Genomic DNA, 15,300 nt, shown 5'->3' with positions numbered 1-15,300 from the left:
AGATACTTACACGCATAGATACATAGACAACATACAAAACAAACACAAACTCTCATCATCTTTCCCGTTTCATTATGCCTGCAATCATGAATTCTTGGTCTCTTAACCCGCATGCTCCTCCTTCTCTATCCTCCACAATCTCTCCTATATATACCACTTCTCTCCCACTAATCACCACTACCTCTCTCTTCACTCTCTCTCTACACACACACACACACATTGACAAATTTTCTCTGTTCTTGCAACTTCCTCTGTTCTGTTCTATTCCCACATCTTCTTCTGACCTTTGCAATGGCAGTGTCCGGGTTCGAGGGTTTCGAGAAAAGACTCGAGCTTCGTTTCTTCGACCACGACGACTCAATAACCAACAATAACAACCCGATGGGTCTCCGTTTAATCGACTTCGAATCTCTAGACCAAGTCTTAAACGAAGTGCAGTGCACGGTGGTCTCCGCCGTAGCCAATCGCAGCTTCGACGCATACGTTCTCTCCGAGTCGAGCCTCTTCGTGTATCCAACCAAAATCATCATCAAAACGTGCGGCACCACGCAACTCCTCAAATCAATCCGACCGTTGATCCACCTCGCGCGTAATCTCGGCCTCACGTTACGCGCGTGTCGCTACTCGCGCGGCAGCTTCATCTTTCCCAAATCTCAGCCTTTCCCTTACACAAGCTTCGACGACGAAGTCACCATCGTCGAAGAAACCCTCCCGAAATCTCTCCGTTACCGTAAATCCTCCGTCATGACGCCGTCTAATAACCCCTCACGTGCTTGGCACGTGTTCACCGCCAGCGCTGACGTGGAATCCGACGAACAGGTCGTTGTGGTCGAGGTGTGCATGACGGAGCTTGACCGAGTCAACGCTCGAAGCTTCTTCAGACGGAAAGGAGACGAGAAAAACAGCGATTCCGCGGGGAAAGAGATGACGCGGCTGAGCGGTATAGATATGATAAACGCAAACGCGTTTATTTGCGATTTCGCGTTTGATCCTTGCGGTTACTCGATGAACGGAGTCGACGGGGACCGTTACTCGACCATCCACGTCACGCCTGAGGACGGCTTTAGCTACGCGAGCTTCGAGTGTGGTTTGTCTCTCTACGAAGACGGTCACGGAGATATCGCTGAGGTTTTGAGCCGCGCGGTTAATGTTTTCCGGCCAGGTTCCGTCTCAATAGCCACCACTTACGGCGGCGAGGATTATAACCACGAAGTGACGAAGCGCGTGGAGCGCGTGTTGGCTAAGAAGCTTGGTCTTAAGTGTCGGAGCCGTCTTATGGACGAGTTTCCAGGCTCTGGAACAGTCGTTTTTCAGTCATTCACGCCTCGCCGGAAATAGTCTTCGCCGGAGGAGGAGGAACAAACAAAAAAAGAAAGGGGTTTTAGGATTTAATTAGCTGAGAGGAGAAAAGAAGGGAGGTGATGACGTGGAGGGAGATGATTGGTTGACTTGGGTAAGGAAAGAGATATATAAAAGTGGGAACATATGATCATGCACCCCACTTTGCACTTGTGGCAGTGTCACGCCTAAGCATTTTTGAGGTTCAGTGTTGTAGAATTTTAGTGGGGGAGGGTAAAAAAAAGGTTGCCTCTTTTTTCTTTCTTCTTTCTTTCTTTTGTTTCTTATGTTTGTTTTTTTTTTTTTAAATTAAAAAATTAAAATTATATTGAATCTCTATATCAAACTTTTCAAATACAGTCTAATCTGTATTACAAATTTATTTACTCACCACCGTATAGTGAAACATTTTGATAGCTCAAAAGTTTTCGTTATGTTTTGTCAGTTTCAGTGACTTTCGGCGATAGCAAACATATGCTACAACTCGAGTCGGAACTATCAGCACGCTGATAAAGTTTACGCTAGTTTCTGGTGTCAATCAACAAATTCAATATAACTAGCATTGGCGTCATCATCTTTAAACACAATAGAAATCTAACGCTGTTGACACCACAAAATCTGATCATAATATGGTCTCAAACTGAGAAATGTGCGTGGCTTGAAGTTTTAGATGATTAAAGAAAAAACACCAAAAAGTTAAGCCTTCGCTACGCTTTTTGCAATTGACCATATAAAAATAAACAATAGCTTAGATAAATTAGTACATAATCAATGTTAATAATCGCGCATGTAAACTCTTTTCCACCCCAACATACCACAAAATACGATTTGCACGTGACAATAATAGGCTAAAAGTAAACCCCAGTTTTATAATTTCCAGTTGCGAAACGTAACTTGTTTTGCCACTCTGAGCAGTGGAAGCCACCCCAACGAAACGTAACTTGTTAACGATTCATATAATTAACTCAATTTTTCCTTTTGAATGATATTCAAAGAAAGCAGAAGTAATTGGACAAATCTCACTTTCACCCCACTGATAACTATCAACCTTAATTTAAAAATGGATTCAACTGAAGCAAAAACAGAGATAATCCTCTGAATGAACCCAATTCATCAACTAGGAAGACAACAAAGCGGTTTCAACAGTATCGGAAGATGCTGTTTTTTTCTGCGACATAACCATAGTTCAAAACTCAGAAAGAAACTCAACTACTTAAGAGAGACGGCAAAAGAATAGATTCTCTGCAATGAACCAAAATCACCAGCAAGAACACGAAAAACAAGATTCATATTGGATTTGTTGAAAAAAGCAAGTGGGTTGTTTTACACTGTAGGAAAGCTTGTGCATCTTGCGATCCCCATAACAAGAGCAGTCGTCAGAAAATCGTTTCACAAGGTCTTATTACATATAGATGAGACAAATAATGTGGTGTTTATATAAGAAGTAACTAATCAATACTTCCTAATTCAGGTCTGGCTTTTGATCCTCATCACCGTCATTTCTTCATTTTCCTTTCATGACATGCCTTCAAAGCTTGAACGTCTTTGGAACAAATCACAAACAACAAAAAGCCATCAACATTTTGTCTGAATATATCCGGAGGACAATAAAGCTGCCATACCTTCTCTTTAACATAAGAAAGTTCAATCAATCCATCATTTCTTTGATTAAATAATCCCAATTTCGTTCCATGAGATAAAAACCCTAAACCCGAGCTCTAAAACCCTCAGATTTCAGATTTAAACTGCAACAAATTTGAGAACAGAGAAAGACGTACGTTTCTGGCAAGATTTCCAGTCCCTGTTGCTATCAACAAGACAATCCTGCAAACACCGGAAAAACAAACCGAAATTTGAGGGATTTGAAGGGAAGATTGGGGAATCAAAGAGGTGAAGGAACAAAACCTGTAAAGACAAATAGAGAGAAGAACACTCCTTGAGCTGTTTCACATTCTCGTCGTCGTCATCTGCATCCATTTGATGATTCGGAGGAGATTGCGTCTCGGAGTTCGGTTTCTCCGACACTTTCTCCATTTCAATTCAGGTTCTTCAGCTGACAAGATTCAGAAATTAGAACTCTCGGCTTAGATTAGGGAATTTTCGTGGGCTTTTACTTAGTAAAATTTACTCAATCTAAAGCCCATGCCCATTCGTATATAAGAAGAAGCTCTTATATAGTGGTGGTCAACACGTGGATAAGTCAAAGGATATATGTACTAGACTACTGTACAAGATTGTTTTTCTACTCCAAGATTGTTGTCTGTCTCTAATGACTTCAGGTCCACTAACCTTTGTCGGGTTGTCCGGAAAACACACCATCGTGGGAGCTGTCACATTTATTCCTTTTGAAAATATCTGAAAATGGTCTATTTTGGCATAATTTTTATTTTGTCCTCGCAGAAATAGAAAGATGAACCTCCAATAATTATTAATACGTATGTTGAGATTTCAAAAAAAAAAAAAAAAACATTAGTCTGTTACTCTAAATATAGTATATTTTTAAAAAATAATTATATTTATCAGATGATGGAGTATATTCTCTGGGGATTTTCTATTTCGAAAGCAAGAAAGCAAAAAGAGGATTTTATTTCATCTAAAATTAAGAAAGAAGAAGACCAAGAGGAGAAGAGGCGGATTTTCAGTTATAACGAAAGAGAAGATGAGGTGTAAGAGAAAACCAATGATCATGTCTTCCGTTACTTTCTCTCTTCTCTTTCCTTAGTCTTCTCTCTCTCTCTCTCTCTTCCCCTTTTTTGTCTCATTTTCTGTCTCCGATCCATGGAAGGCGTTCGAGACTCGTCACAAACTCTTGCTTCCACGACGACGTCATCTTCGTCTCCCTCCTGGTAATTCTCTTCAAATTTTTCTAAGCATCTAAAGATACTGTTTTAATTCTGTTCAGAGAGACATACATTGTTGTTAACGTGAACAAGATCTACAACTAATTATGTACCTTGTCTCGCAAGTTATTTTCATTTCATCTGAAAATAACTCAATTTTCTTTTCTGATGCAATGTTGCAGCGATGTAAACGTTGAGAATAGTGGAAAACAATTAACTCCTCTCTCAACAAGAAGATCTCGAGCTGGCTTCTCTGATTCTTTCTCTTCTCATGGTAATTAATTCATATTTGCATCAATATATAAGAATTCATTGACTTGATATTGTTCCTGTGCTAAAAAATTTTCATGAAATTCCATTTTCTCTGCACCAGATTTACCATCATTCTGCCCAGATGAAGATAAAATAACAACATCCTGCCCCAACAAATCTGAATCTGAATCAGACGATGACTTTCTAAGGAGCATAGAATCCGAAGCATCATCTTCCGTAGTGAGCACGTCAGACTCATCATCATCAGAAGCTCATCATCATCATCCCCACCACCACCACCACCATCACCATCATCATCATTCATCTGTTGGTCCCAACAACGGTCACTGGAAAGGTTTCTTCCGTTTACTCAAGAAAGGATCATCCGCGATGCCATTCAACACGTTCACACCTCTCAAAGGAGTCCCGAAACTGACCAGACGTAAGAGCAAACGCATAAGAGATAACATGGTCCCTGTTCTACCTTCTGCTGCTCTTGACACTGGTGACTTGTTCTACTTCAAACCCTCCTGGAGAAACTTCTCTCTCCAAGATATTCAAACCGCTACAAATGGATTCAGCCGTGGTTCGAAAATCTTTGAGGAAATCCTTAGCTTGTTAGATTTTTAGTCCACGGAAAAATTATTTATGAAGTGATGATATGTAACATGAAAACTGTGGTTATTATGGCAGAGAATCTTATCGGAGAAGGAGGATATGCGGAAGTGTATAAGGGACAGATGCTAGATGGGCAAATAGTGGCGATAAAGAAATTGACTAGAGGTTCTGCCGAGGAGATGACGATGGATTATCTGTCGGAACTAGGAATCATAGTTCATGTAGATCATCCAAACATTGCTAAGCTTATTGGATATTGTGTTGAAGGAGGAATGCATCTTGTTCTTGAGCTATCTCCTAATGGAAGCCTCGCTTCTTTGCTCTACGGTCAGAAATCTCTTGTATTTGATGATTTTGTTTACAGTTATCTATAGAAACTATTTTCAAGTTCTATGAAAAAACCAAAATAAAAAGCAACTTCATTTTGATTAAAAGAGGTTTCAAATGATATACATATTGTAGAGGCGAAGGAGAAATTGAATTGGAGCATAAGATACAAAGTGGCGATGGGAACAGCAGAGGGACTGTACTATCTCCACGAAGGTTGTCAGAGAAGGATCATTCATAAAGACATTAAAGCTTCTAACATCCTTCTCACTGAGAACTTTGAGGCTCAGGTAATAAATGAGAAAGTTAAGATCTTCATGTTTTGAAATATTTAATAGTCTTTCAAAAAATTATAATTATGAAACAATAATGAACATGTAATGGTGACCGTAGATATCTGATTTCGGGCTAGCAAAATGGCTACCGGACCAATGGACTCACCATACTGTCTCGAAAGTCGAAGGAACATTCGGGTTTGGAATCTCTCATTGATATAGATCATATATATGCATACGCGGATTCACATATATATTTTGTGTTTCATGATATATATCTAATTCATCTTATGTGTTCATGGATCAGTTACCTTCCGCCGGAGTTCTTCATGCATGGGATAGTAGACGAGAAAACGGACGTATATGCTTATGGTGTCCTGCTTCTAGAGCTCATCACCGGTAAACAAGCCCTCGACAGCTCACAACATAGCCTTGTCATGTGGGTATGTGATGTAACCATCTCTTTAGCCCTAGCCATATCTCTTACACTTTTCTAATCCGGATTTTGATCATATGGGATTTCTAAACCAAATAGTAATGAGTAAGACTCACACAAATGTGCTATATATATTAATAGGTTTATGTCGTATTTTTTCCTTTCAGTACGTGATTAATTACTAACATGGGTCAGCTATATGTTCTTTCAGGCCAAGCCATTGATCAAAGAGAGCAAGATCAAACAACTTGTTGATCCGATTTTGGGAGATGACTACGACTTAGAAGAGTTGGACCGTCTTGTCTTCATAGCGTCCTTGTGTATACACCAAACCTCCATGAACCGGCCTCACATGAGCCAGGCATGCATTAACAAAACATTCAATTCCATCATTTAGTTACCACTTTTCTATAACAAAATGATTTATCTGAGTCACATATATAATGTGTGTTATGCATACATATATATATAGGTTGTGGAGATTCTGAGGGGAGACAAGTGTAGCTTAGATCAGCTACGAGAACAAGAAAACTCCAAACTGCAGAGGACTTACTCCGAAGAACTAATGGATAACGAAGAATACAACTCGACAAGATATTTGAACGACATTCATCGACACATGGAGACCGTTCTTGGAACATCTAACGACCCCTGAAACATCCTACTTGCTAATTAACGCAATAGAAGGATTTCACTTATTGCATATGTTCGCTTTAGATTAATCCAATCCGGATTGGATATTAATTTAGAAGAGAGGACCGGAAATGGTTCAGTATTGCTCTCCAAATATATGTTGTACCATATATATGGTGTATGTGTATGTGTTTGATCATGATTATGATGTTGTGTTCTTTTTTTGTTTTCCATCTTTGACTTGAACTATTTCTTGTTAATGTTATCCCTTTTGTTCTTTGTTTTTTTCTTTCCCCATGTTCACGTACTATAAATTGGATTTGATTATTAGACATCTTTTATGGTGTTGAACTGCTTGATTAAGAAAAAAGAAAAGCTATGTTTGTATAAAGTATGGCATAAACAATTTCGCCATTTCTCGAAAACTAAATTATAGAAGATCTTCAATTTACATTTTACAACAAAGACAAATTAACACAAAATTACGGATTTGATTGGTTATTCGAAAAATGGCGAAATTTGTTCGTATGATTTTACCAGTTACACATTTTTGCAAAATCATGATTTACATTCTATTACTCTGCAATCCCCTAAGATTAGTACAAATACATAAATACATTCCGCCATTTCAAAGTCTTTTTTGCCAAATATTTTTTTCAAATGTTACAACAATTTTATCGTTACGAACTTTTTCTCACCAGTACTGGGGAAGTCGAAAGATCATATCCGGTTCGATTTGGTTCGTTCGGAACCAAATTTCATGAACCGAAACGCAATGCGATGTGCGTGTTTTGTCGTTATCTCGTTAGGCAGAGCATAAACTTGTCACCACCGTCGACATTTTTCCCGAGAATTCTCCTCATCTTTATTTTCCCGGATTTTTGTTTTTTGTTTTTTAATTGTTTTAAACTCCATCTTCCGATTTCTACCGGTTCTCGTGCATCTAGATCCAAGCGACTACGATGTCGATGTCTCGTCGTGGAATGCTGTTGTTCTTCGCTATCCTATCGGTCCTGCTTCAATCTTCCACTTCCCTGATCAGTTCCGCTAGCGCCATCGTCAATCCTTCCAAAGTTAAGCAGGTTTCATCGAAACCCAGGTTTTGCTCTCTCTCTCTCTATAGCAAAAACCCTCAAGTGATTATGGAAAATTCGAACCTTCAATATCTTTATAAATCGGAAAATTCGATGTGTGTGTTCTTCAGGGCATTTGTGTATGAAGGGTTTCTCACGGAATTGGAATGTGATCACATGGTCTCCCTTGTGAGTTTTCTTCGATTTTAAGCTTTATTTGGAACTTCTTCTCTTGTTTTTCTCTGGTTCAACATTCTAAATTTCGATTTTTTCGGCAAAGGCGAAAGCGGACCTGAAGAGATCTGCTGTCGCTGATAATGATAGTGGAGAGAGCAAATTCAGCGAGGTTCGAACCAGCTCTGGCACGTTTATCTCCAAAGGAAAGGTTCGATTTTCTCTTTGTTTGCTTCCCTTGTTCTTGATTCGCTAATTAACTTAGAATCCCAATTCGAATTGGAAACTGGATATCTCCCTATGTAAAGTTCGATTTGGTATAGATTTGGTTTCTTGTGTCTGACATTTATCGTATAAATGATTGATCTTGGAAGTTAGTAGGTTGACCTCAAGATTATGTTAAATCTATAAGATACCAGATCTTTTTCCGGATCAGGTAAGATTTTGTGTAAATGGTAATCAAGTATGAAATTTTTCTACAATTACAGCGACGTGACTTAGATCTGTAGATGTTGTGTCATTACCGTGATCAGTCCCATGATCATATGAAGTTTTGTTTTGTTGATCACAGGATCCCATTGTTTCTGGAATAGAAGACAAGATCTCCACTTGGACATTTCTTCCAAAAGGTACAATACGCTCTGAAATGCTTAGAAAGTACGCAACTAAAGATGGTGCAAAATCTTGGAAATCTTAGTATCTTGTATTCTTGAAAGCTTCTCAGAAGATACTTTTCATCAAGTCATTTGCTTTCTATGGTTACAGAAAACGGGGAAGACATTCAGGTATTGAGATACGAGTACGGTCAAAAATACGATGCTCACTTTGATTACTTTCATGACAAAGTCAATATTGTCCGTGGTGGACACCGCATAGCAACAGTTCTCATGTATCTATCCAATGTGACAAAAGGTGGAGAAACCGTTTTCCCCGATGCAGAGGTTTGTGCTATCTATGACTATGAATTTTTGCCATAACATTTCCTCAAGTGATATCACCCTTTGGTTCATTCTCTCTCTCTCTGAAAGATCTTATTTTTATAGATACCTTCTCGTCGAAAACTCTCTGAAAACATAGAAGACCTTTCTGATTGTGCCAAGAGAGGAATCGCCGGTGAGAAACAAAACCGACTATAATAAGTGAATTCTTCTTTTCCTGGAAAGAGTAGAAGATTTTACTTTTTACATCTTTTGATTCTTTATGGGTAAATGTATATCAGTGAAACCAAAGAAAGGTGATGCTTTGTTGTTCTTCAACCTCCACCCAGACGCAATCCCAGACCCATTGAGCCTTCATGGTGGATGTCCCGTGATCGAAGGAGAGAAATGGTCGGCTACCAAATGGATCCACGTGGACTCATTCGATAAGATTGTGACACCTGACGGGAACTGCACAGATATGAACGAGAGCTGTGAGAGATGGGCAGTGCTTGGAGAATGCAAGAAGAATCCAGAGTACATGGTTGGAACTGCTGAGCTTCCTGGCTATTGCAGGCGAAGCTGTAAGGCTTGTTAGACTTAATTATACTTCTCCTCTTTCTTGTTCTGTGCCATAAAACTCTTCAAAGTTTTTCGGCTTTTCGGAGTCTCTTCTGTTGTTGTTTCTTGTAGAGTTGTAATCGTTGGTGAGATTTGTTCTGATTGGAGTTCTGTAAAACTACAACTGTTCCCTGGAAAGAATAATATGTAAACACATAAATTTAATCAAATCCTTTATAGGTTCGAAGTGTATATTTTGTTGTTGTCAACTCAGTGTTGTGGTGGGTGCGATCCATTTCTTCTTCTGTTCTTCAAAGCTTTTCTTCTTACCTTTTGTGCCATAACTCTCAAGAGTTTTGTTTTTTTTTTGGGTTTCTTTTGTGTTGTTCCTTGGAGTCTTGTTGTCGTTCATGAACATCTCCTGTTCTCAAACTAAGTGGTTCTGTACTCATTTTTATTATTATCATAACCCATAAAAGAGCTTTGTACTAACTGGAGTTTCTGTCTAGTATTGAAGTTTCTAACACAAATCCGAGAAAAGAGTAATCTTTAAGCATATAAGTTCAGTCAAATCTTTGAGCAGTTATAGGCATATCTTTTTTGTTGTTTGTCAACTAACTTGGTGGTGTGTTCCATTTCTTCCTTTGTTCTTCAAAGCTTCCTATGACTGCAGATTGTTTCTTATCATCGAGTGTAGAGGCAAAAATATCAAGGCAGCCTCTCAAATCTACACTTTCGAGTATCTTTATTTGTTTTCGGCGCAGTTTATCAATCAATATCTGACCATCTTTGGATTCATCTCCTTCAGCGATCACTTTTATATGCTCAGCTCGCAGTTTCGGCTTTAATGAAGCGTGATCGCCTCCCAAGAAAACTGCTCCAAGAATTTCCCCTAAGAACATGTCCTGCAACCACAATTTAGGCTTAGTTCGAAAACCAAACAATAAAGAAAACAGAATGAAAATAGAGGCATTACCAGGTGCTTGTATCTCCTGTGTTTCTGATGAAGAGCTTGCAATCTAGCAACCAGCCGTTTCACAAACCGGGCTTCCGGAGTTTTCGCCGGGGAATAGAGTCCATTAAGCATCGTTTGGAAAGAGCTCAACTTGTGTTGTGTTGATAGAGGTACGAGTGTGATGTTTAGACTGGAATCAAGAACGTTCTTGGCTGCTAAAGGATCAAGAAACATATTGAATTCGGCGTATGCATTTGAAGGAACCGTGAATATGTTCCCTTTGTCTGATTTCTCACGGTTTATATGTCCTCCCGTAATGTAAACTTCCTGCAATTTACATTAGAAGCCATCAAAATTCTAAACTAGAGATCTTTGAATCTTGATGAAAATATTATTAGAGAGAGAGTAGCAGAAATTTGTTGCCTTGATGAATGAGGATGATTCTTTTTCTGATGAGATGATCTTAGCTAAGTTAGTCAACGGTCCATTGGTTAGTACAGTGATATTAGTCACCCCATTGCAAGATTTGGTCAGATTTTTCCAAACTTCAAGTGCCAGAGGTTGTCGGAGTTCAGGCCGGTTAGTATCCCTCGGAGCTCCATTTTCCATTGAGTTCTCCGCAGTGTACCTGCATAAACAATTGTTAAGAATTCACATCAAAATAAGAAAATGAGATAAATCTATATGTTATAACCGATTTATATACCTGCGAGGACTTCTTGGAAGGTCACGAGCAAGACCGTAGAGAGTGTCGGAATCAAGAAATCCGCCACAGCCTTGTGGAATGGCCTTGACGTACTTGCAATCTCCAACCGGTGGGAAAATCGGATCAGATTGGTTTAACGCAAACATGTCTCCCAGACCGACCGGAATGTCGTCGCGACCCATCATATGAAGCAGATCATAGACAACATCGATTGTTGCTGCATTAGCCCAACCATTTGGGCTCACAATAATGGCCTGGCGGAGTCAAGATAAAGTAGGTTACGTATGCGACAAGCAACACTTTATATGCGAGATAACTTGTGTAACAAGGAACAGTTGGATCTCTTTTATAATCATACCTTCAAATCGATTTTCTCTACCGGAACCTTAAGAAGGTAGAAGAGAGAGAGGAAATCTCCGGCGCTCATGTCCATGTCGAAAACAACTGGCTTTCCGAGCCGTATTTTGCTAAGATCTGGTCTCAACAATTCTTCTTTGTAGTATGGAAACTGAGATGAAAAGTTAAATCTTCCTGTTTCTTCAGGTCTATTCAAAACCTGTTCATTAAGTAAGCAACTCTGTTATATCAAACAAAATAAACGTTTGACCTTTAACTTTTTCCACTTAAATTCGATTAGAATTAGAATATGGAAACTTACTTCCAAGAAATCAACATAGAACTCTCTGTCAAGTTTACTTTTGATGTTTATGTTCGGTTTAGCTCGTGTAGCGACAAGAACACGTACTGAATCAGGTCCAGAGATCTCTTGGGTGTAACCATCCTAATAATTGTTAATCATATAATAGAAATTACAATGTATTGTTTCCTCTGAAATGAAACCAAATCAGAAACTAAAAAAAAAAAGGGTAATAAATTAAAGGAAACACGTACAGACCTTACACCTTCCTTTACCGCTTTTTGGTATGCAGATTGGATCTCGCAAACCCATCTGAACATGACCACTGTGAACTCCTCCAAGGGTTAGGTTGAACTTTGGAATTTTTCTTTTGTCAAAGAAAGGATTTGAGCCATCGGATTTTCCATAAGGTTTGTTTGAAGTAACAATGGTTATGTTCATATACTCCATCTCCGCGAAATCGTTCTCACCATTTTTGTTGTTCTTATTAGCAGAGTTTCTCATGATTGAGACTGCAACACCAGCTGTGAAAGAATCCCACATGAAATAGCTCTGGAGAAAATACGTTACGTGATGAGTGGTGCATGTGTCAGATAAATATTGAGATGATGAAATAACAGAATAATAAAATAGCATAATTTTCATGAAGAACAACAAAAAATTGGCTAGTGAAAACATTTTACAGTATGGGAAATGGATCTCATGCATATATGATACCTTGTAAAATTCACCGTCGAACCAAGTGTCTCTGGCGATTTTCAAAGATAAGAAAATGTATTGAGCTTCGTATGTTCTCTGGTTGTTTTCGAATGTCTTAAAGAACTTCTTGTTGATAGGTATTGTGTTCGTTGCATCTAGAGGAACTAAAGTCACTGGGACACCTGAATGAAATACCTGTAATAAATTTTTTCTTGATTATTGAAAATTGTCTTTAAAAAGACTAGTTGTTTATTGCGCTGCATTTCATAAAATATATTCATGTGAGAAAAAATGAAAAAAAGGACAATAAAGAACCTGATAAGCAGCAAAAGGATCAGCGAAGATGTTGAATTCAGCGTAAGGATTACTTGTATAATCAGTGAACAAGTTCCCACGGTTTCCACATTGTCGAGATTGACATTCCTCCGCCGTGGAATTCGCCGGACAGCATCCGGTAGGGTTTCCCGACCGTACACCACCTCCCATGACGTAGATGTGTTGGATGTTGTGTTTGAGGTTAGGATTTGACATCATGAAGAGAGCAAAATTTGTGTGAGATCCGATGAGGATCACGGTGATTGGACCTTCGGAAACTTTGTCGGCGATTACTTTTTGTGCCGTTGGTTGTCGGAGAGGAGTATATCTTCTTTTTCCCTGTTTTTCACAAAGACAGAACCGAGTCACCGACCACAATTCACAAACGCCTATCTTTTTTTCTAACAGTTAAAATTATAAGTTCAGATTTTGTCTTTTTACAGATTTATGGTTTTTTTTTTTTATATATCAACAATATTGGAGCGTTCCAAACTGAAACTCAGACTAACTCCATAAAACTCATAGAAATTCGGCTTTTTCTACCACTAAAAACATCTACGGAAATAATTGATGATTGAAATCGCAGTAAAAGTAACCTAAAAACCATATATGTATATGCTATGAATCGACGCTATCGATCCTAAACCTACAATTATTTGTATCACTACTATGCTTAAATCTATTAGTAGCCGACAAGTGTTTGGTTGGATATACAAAGTATGATACTTCTAGTCGAACCACCATATACAAAGTAAGAATCTAGCGACACGTGTTGCAGGCTTGCAGCTAAGAGATACCAATACAAGTGTCACAAAACCTTCTATATAAAGTTTGACAATTTATGAGATTCTAAATGGTGGTTGCGATTAAAATAACTTAGTTGGAGCGATGCGATAGGATATAAATCATGCTATTCGAGTTTTTTAGATAACCAACGCTATTATTCTAGGTATAGTTGATACGATCAGTATACATATTTAAAACTGGTCTGGTCAAATATTACTGTTTCACACTTATAATAAAAATAACCTTTTTCAGTCAAGTTATTCATAGATTGTCATTAATTTATAAACTTATTAAACACCAATTTTTTTTTTTCTGAAAATAAAAAGTTCTTCAAATTCAAATATTTTTGGATGTTTGTCAAAAAGTTAAGATTCATATTTGGCTTTAAAGCTAGAGGTTTTTTTTTGTTTCATTTCTAATAATGACGAAAAATGTGTATTTTCAATTTATATATGAGAACGGAAGGAGGGAGACAAAAATAAAATAAAAAAATACCTGAGGAAGAAACTGTTTACGAAATCCAAAATTGGAATCAATGTCAAGTAGGCCTCCAAATCCTTTAGGAATGGCTTGTCTGTATCTACATCCTCCTGTCGTTGTCATCCCCTAATGCACAGTTTTCACATTTCAAACCAAATTAATACAAATTATTCAAGAAATCAAATTAGGAGAAGAATATTTAGGCAGAGAACCTGTTCGATGATCGGGAAATAGCCACCGACGTCGGAGAGAATAGTGCCGTCGTCGAGAATCCCACCCTCCCCGCCGACACCAACGGGGATATCGTCACGACCCATCATGTGCAATAAATCGTACACATGATTCACTCCGTGTCCTGCGTTTGTCCACGCATTTGCACTCAATGTGATCCCCTGTTTCAAAAACAGAGCATTAACAGAAATTAAGCTGAAAAAAAAAAAAAAACGGGAGAGATTGAGAAAGTAGTGGGCTTACGACTAGATCGAATTCTGATTTGTTGAGTTTCAAGAGGTAGAGTAGAGCAAAGAAATCGTCTGTGTCGACATCTGTATCCACTAGAATACGGTGTGGGCTAGACAAGACACAAGGGAGGTTTTGTCCTAAGATTCCGAGAATAGCGACTACTGTGATGGACAAGAACCATAAACTCTTCGAAGTTGGGTTCATCAACATCTTTTAGAACAAGAAGCAGAAGAAGAAGAAGAAGAAGAAGCACCAAGATTGATACAAGTAAGAAGGAGGAAGAAGAGGCAAGAAAGTTTGGGGAGATATACTGTTTCTTGCCTGAAACTGAAACAAATCCAATATCTGATTCAGATCAAGAAACAAATCCAATATATATTTTTTTTGGTTAAAATCAAATCCAATATATATATATATATATATTAATTATGAGGAGTCACTCAGAGGAGACTGTTACATCAAGTCTTTGTTCTTTTAACACAAAATGGAGAAAAAAGGGCAAAGGATAAGATTTCTAAAGTGTCTTCAGAATTTTTTTCCTTTTTCACGTACGTCTTCCTCTTCAGAACTTTGTTCCTAATTATGAGCAGAGTAAAGAAAACTTGAAAAGCATTCGCATACATAAACAGGTCACTGATAAGTTTTCTTGAAAACAAAAAGGATATACCGACGTGCAGAGAGAGAGAGAGAGAGAAAGAGGATATAAGTAGTTGCGATGAGGAACGAGAATATTAAAAGTTATTAACATCTAAATCAGGAATAGAAGATCCCTTAAAAAATACCAAAATCTTACTTATTAGTCAACTTTCTTAGAAA

The 15,300-nt window shown here is 38.2% G+C and overlaps 6 protein-coding genes across 6 annotated transcripts; 3 read left to right on the top strand and 3 right to left on the bottom strand.

Moving 5' to 3' along the window:
• The first annotated feature begins 206 nt into the window (after positions 1 to 206).
• Positions 207 to 1,583, top strand: LOC18016600 (S-adenosylmethionine decarboxylase proenzyme 4). Its single transcript, XM_006400384.2, has one exon. It carries the CDS (start codon positions 292 to 294, stop codon positions 1,336 to 1,338), a length of 1,047 nt encoding a protein of 348 aa, XP_006400447.1. The 5' UTR covers positions 207 to 291; the 3' UTR covers positions 1,339 to 1,583.
• Positions 1,584 to 2,610: 1,027 nt separating this feature from the next.
• LOC18016599 lies at positions 2,611 to 3,400 on the bottom strand. Its single transcript, XM_006400383.2, has 3 exons — positions 3,244 to 3,400; positions 3,117 to 3,162; positions 2,611 to 2,881 (listed from the first exon to the last, which is right to left on the bottom strand). The coding sequence occupies exons 1-3, from the start codon at positions 3,370 to 3,372 to the stop codon at positions 2,835 to 2,837; spliced, it is 222 nt and encodes a 73-aa protein (XP_006400446.1). The 5' UTR covers positions 3,373 to 3,400; the 3' UTR covers positions 2,611 to 2,834.
• A 679-nt stretch (positions 3,401 to 4,079) lies between these two features.
• LOC18016598 (receptor-like cytosolic serine/threonine-protein kinase RBK2) lies at positions 4,080 to 6,781 on the top strand. Its single transcript, XM_006400381.2, has 9 exons — positions 4,080 to 4,184; positions 4,361 to 4,452; positions 4,552 to 5,016; positions 5,124 to 5,375; positions 5,511 to 5,665; positions 5,769 to 5,848; positions 5,958 to 6,093; positions 6,298 to 6,447; positions 6,559 to 6,781. The coding sequence occupies exons 1-9, from the start codon at positions 4,117 to 4,119 to the stop codon at positions 6,739 to 6,741; spliced, it is 1,581 nt and encodes a 526-aa protein (XP_006400444.1). The 5' UTR covers positions 4,080 to 4,116; the 3' UTR covers positions 6,742 to 6,781.
• A 762-nt stretch (positions 6,782 to 7,543) lies between these two features.
• Positions 7,544 to 9,674, top strand: LOC18016597 (probable prolyl 4-hydroxylase 4). The gene is made up of 7 exons (XM_006400380.2): positions 7,544 to 7,818; positions 7,924 to 7,981; positions 8,073 to 8,177; positions 8,538 to 8,595; positions 8,732 to 8,907; positions 9,010 to 9,079; positions 9,186 to 9,674. Exons 1-7 carry the CDS (start codon positions 7,682 to 7,684, stop codon positions 9,479 to 9,481), a joined length of 900 nt encoding a protein of 299 aa, XP_006400443.1. The 5' UTR covers positions 7,544 to 7,681; the 3' UTR covers positions 9,482 to 9,674.
• A 308-nt stretch (positions 9,675 to 9,982) lies between these two features.
• LOC18016596 lies at positions 9,983 to 12,565 on the bottom strand. Its single transcript, XM_024156628.1, has 8 exons — positions 12,460 to 12,565; positions 12,001 to 12,294; positions 11,764 to 11,886; positions 11,464 to 11,661; positions 11,106 to 11,359; positions 10,823 to 11,027; positions 10,421 to 10,726; positions 9,983 to 10,349 (listed from the first exon to the last, which is right to left on the bottom strand). The coding sequence occupies exons 2-8, from the start codon at positions 12,283 to 12,285 to the stop codon at positions 10,059 to 10,061; spliced, it is 1,662 nt and encodes a 553-aa protein (XP_024012396.1). The 5' UTR covers positions 12,286 to 12,294; positions 12,460 to 12,565; the 3' UTR covers positions 9,983 to 10,058.
• LOC112086791 (pyrimidine-specific ribonucleoside hydrolase RihA) lies at positions 12,384 to 14,730 on the bottom strand. The gene is made up of 6 exons (XM_024156591.1): positions 14,497 to 14,730; positions 14,235 to 14,414; positions 14,038 to 14,148; positions 12,757 to 13,095; positions 12,460 to 12,636; positions 12,384 to 12,407 (listed from the first exon to the last, which is right to left on the bottom strand). The coding sequence occupies exons 1-6, from the start codon at positions 14,692 to 14,694 to the stop codon at positions 12,384 to 12,386; spliced, it is 1,029 nt and encodes a 342-aa protein (XP_024012359.1). The 5' UTR covers positions 14,695 to 14,730.
• Between the last annotated feature and the right edge of the window lie 570 nt (positions 14,731 to 15,300).

The sequence above is a fragment of the Eutrema salsugineum genome, unplaced genomic scaffold, assembly GCF_000478725.1.
Source record: "Eutrema salsugineum unplaced genomic scaffold, Eutsalg1_0 scaffold_2, whole genome shotgun sequence".
Taxonomy (NCBI): Eukaryota; Viridiplantae; Streptophyta; class Magnoliopsida; order Brassicales; family Brassicaceae; genus Eutrema; species Eutrema salsugineum.
This window is presented reverse-complemented; position numbering and strand designations above follow the sequence as displayed.

Coding starts and splice junctions, on each gene's coding strand:
- LOC18016600 (XM_006400384.2), top strand. CDS start 292: ATGGCAGTGTCCGGGTTCGAGGGTTTCGAGAAAAGACTCGAGCTTCGT.
- LOC18016599 (XM_006400383.2), bottom strand. CDS start 3,372: ATGGAGAAAGTGTCGGAGAAACCGAACTCCGAGACGCAATCTCCTCCG. Junction 3,163..3,243: donor CTCTCTATTTGTCTTTACAG/GTTTTGTTCCTT, acceptor CGGTGTTTGCAG/GATTGTCTTGTTGATAGCAA. Junction 2,882..3,116: donor CTGGAAATCTTGCCAGAAAC/GTACGTCTTTCT, acceptor TTTGTTCCAAAG/ACGTTCAAGCTTTGAAGGCA.
- LOC18016598 (XM_006400381.2), top strand. CDS start 4,117: ATGGAAGGCGTTCGAGACTCGTCACAAACTCTTGCTTCCACGACGACG. Junction 5,017..5,123: donor TACAAATGGATTCAGCCGTG/GTTCGAAAATCT, acceptor TTATTATGGCAG/AGAATCTTATCGGAGAAGGA. Junction 5,849..5,957: donor AAAGTCGAAGGAACATTCGG/GTTTGGAATCTC, acceptor TTCATGGATCAG/TTACCTTCCGCCGGAGTTCT.
- LOC18016597 (XM_006400380.2), top strand. CDS start 7,682: ATGTCGATGTCTCGTCGTGGAATGCTGTTGTTCTTCGCTATCCTATCG. Junction 7,819..7,923: donor CAGGTTTCATCGAAACCCAG/GTTTTGCTCTCT, acceptor TGTGTTCTTCAG/GGCATTTGTGTATGAAGGGT. Junction 8,178..8,537: donor CGTTTATCTCCAAAGGAAAG/GTTCGATTTTCT, acceptor TGTTGATCACAG/GATCCCATTGTTTCTGGAAT.
- LOC18016596 (XM_024156628.1), bottom strand. CDS start 12,285: ATGTGGGATTCTTTCACAGCTGGTGTTGCAGTCTCAATCATGAGAAAC. Junction 11,028..11,105: donor CTTCCAAGAAGTCCTCGCAG/GTATATAAATCG, acceptor TTGTTTATGCAG/GTACACTGCGGAGAACTCAA. Junction 10,727..10,822: donor AATCATCCTCATTCATCAAG/GCAACAAATTTC, acceptor TGTAAATTGCAG/GAAGTTTACATTACGGGAGG.
- LOC112086791 (XM_024156591.1), bottom strand. CDS start 14,694: ATGTTGATGAACCCAACTTCGAAGAGTTTATGGTTCTTGTCCATCACA. Junction 14,149..14,234: donor ATTTCCCGATCATCGAACAG/GTTCTCTGCCTA, acceptor ACTGTGCATTAG/GGGATGACAACGACAGGAGG. Junction 12,408..12,459: donor TCGACGGTGAATTTTACAAG/GTATCATATATG, acceptor TGTTTTCACTAG/CCAATTTTTTGTTGTTCTTC.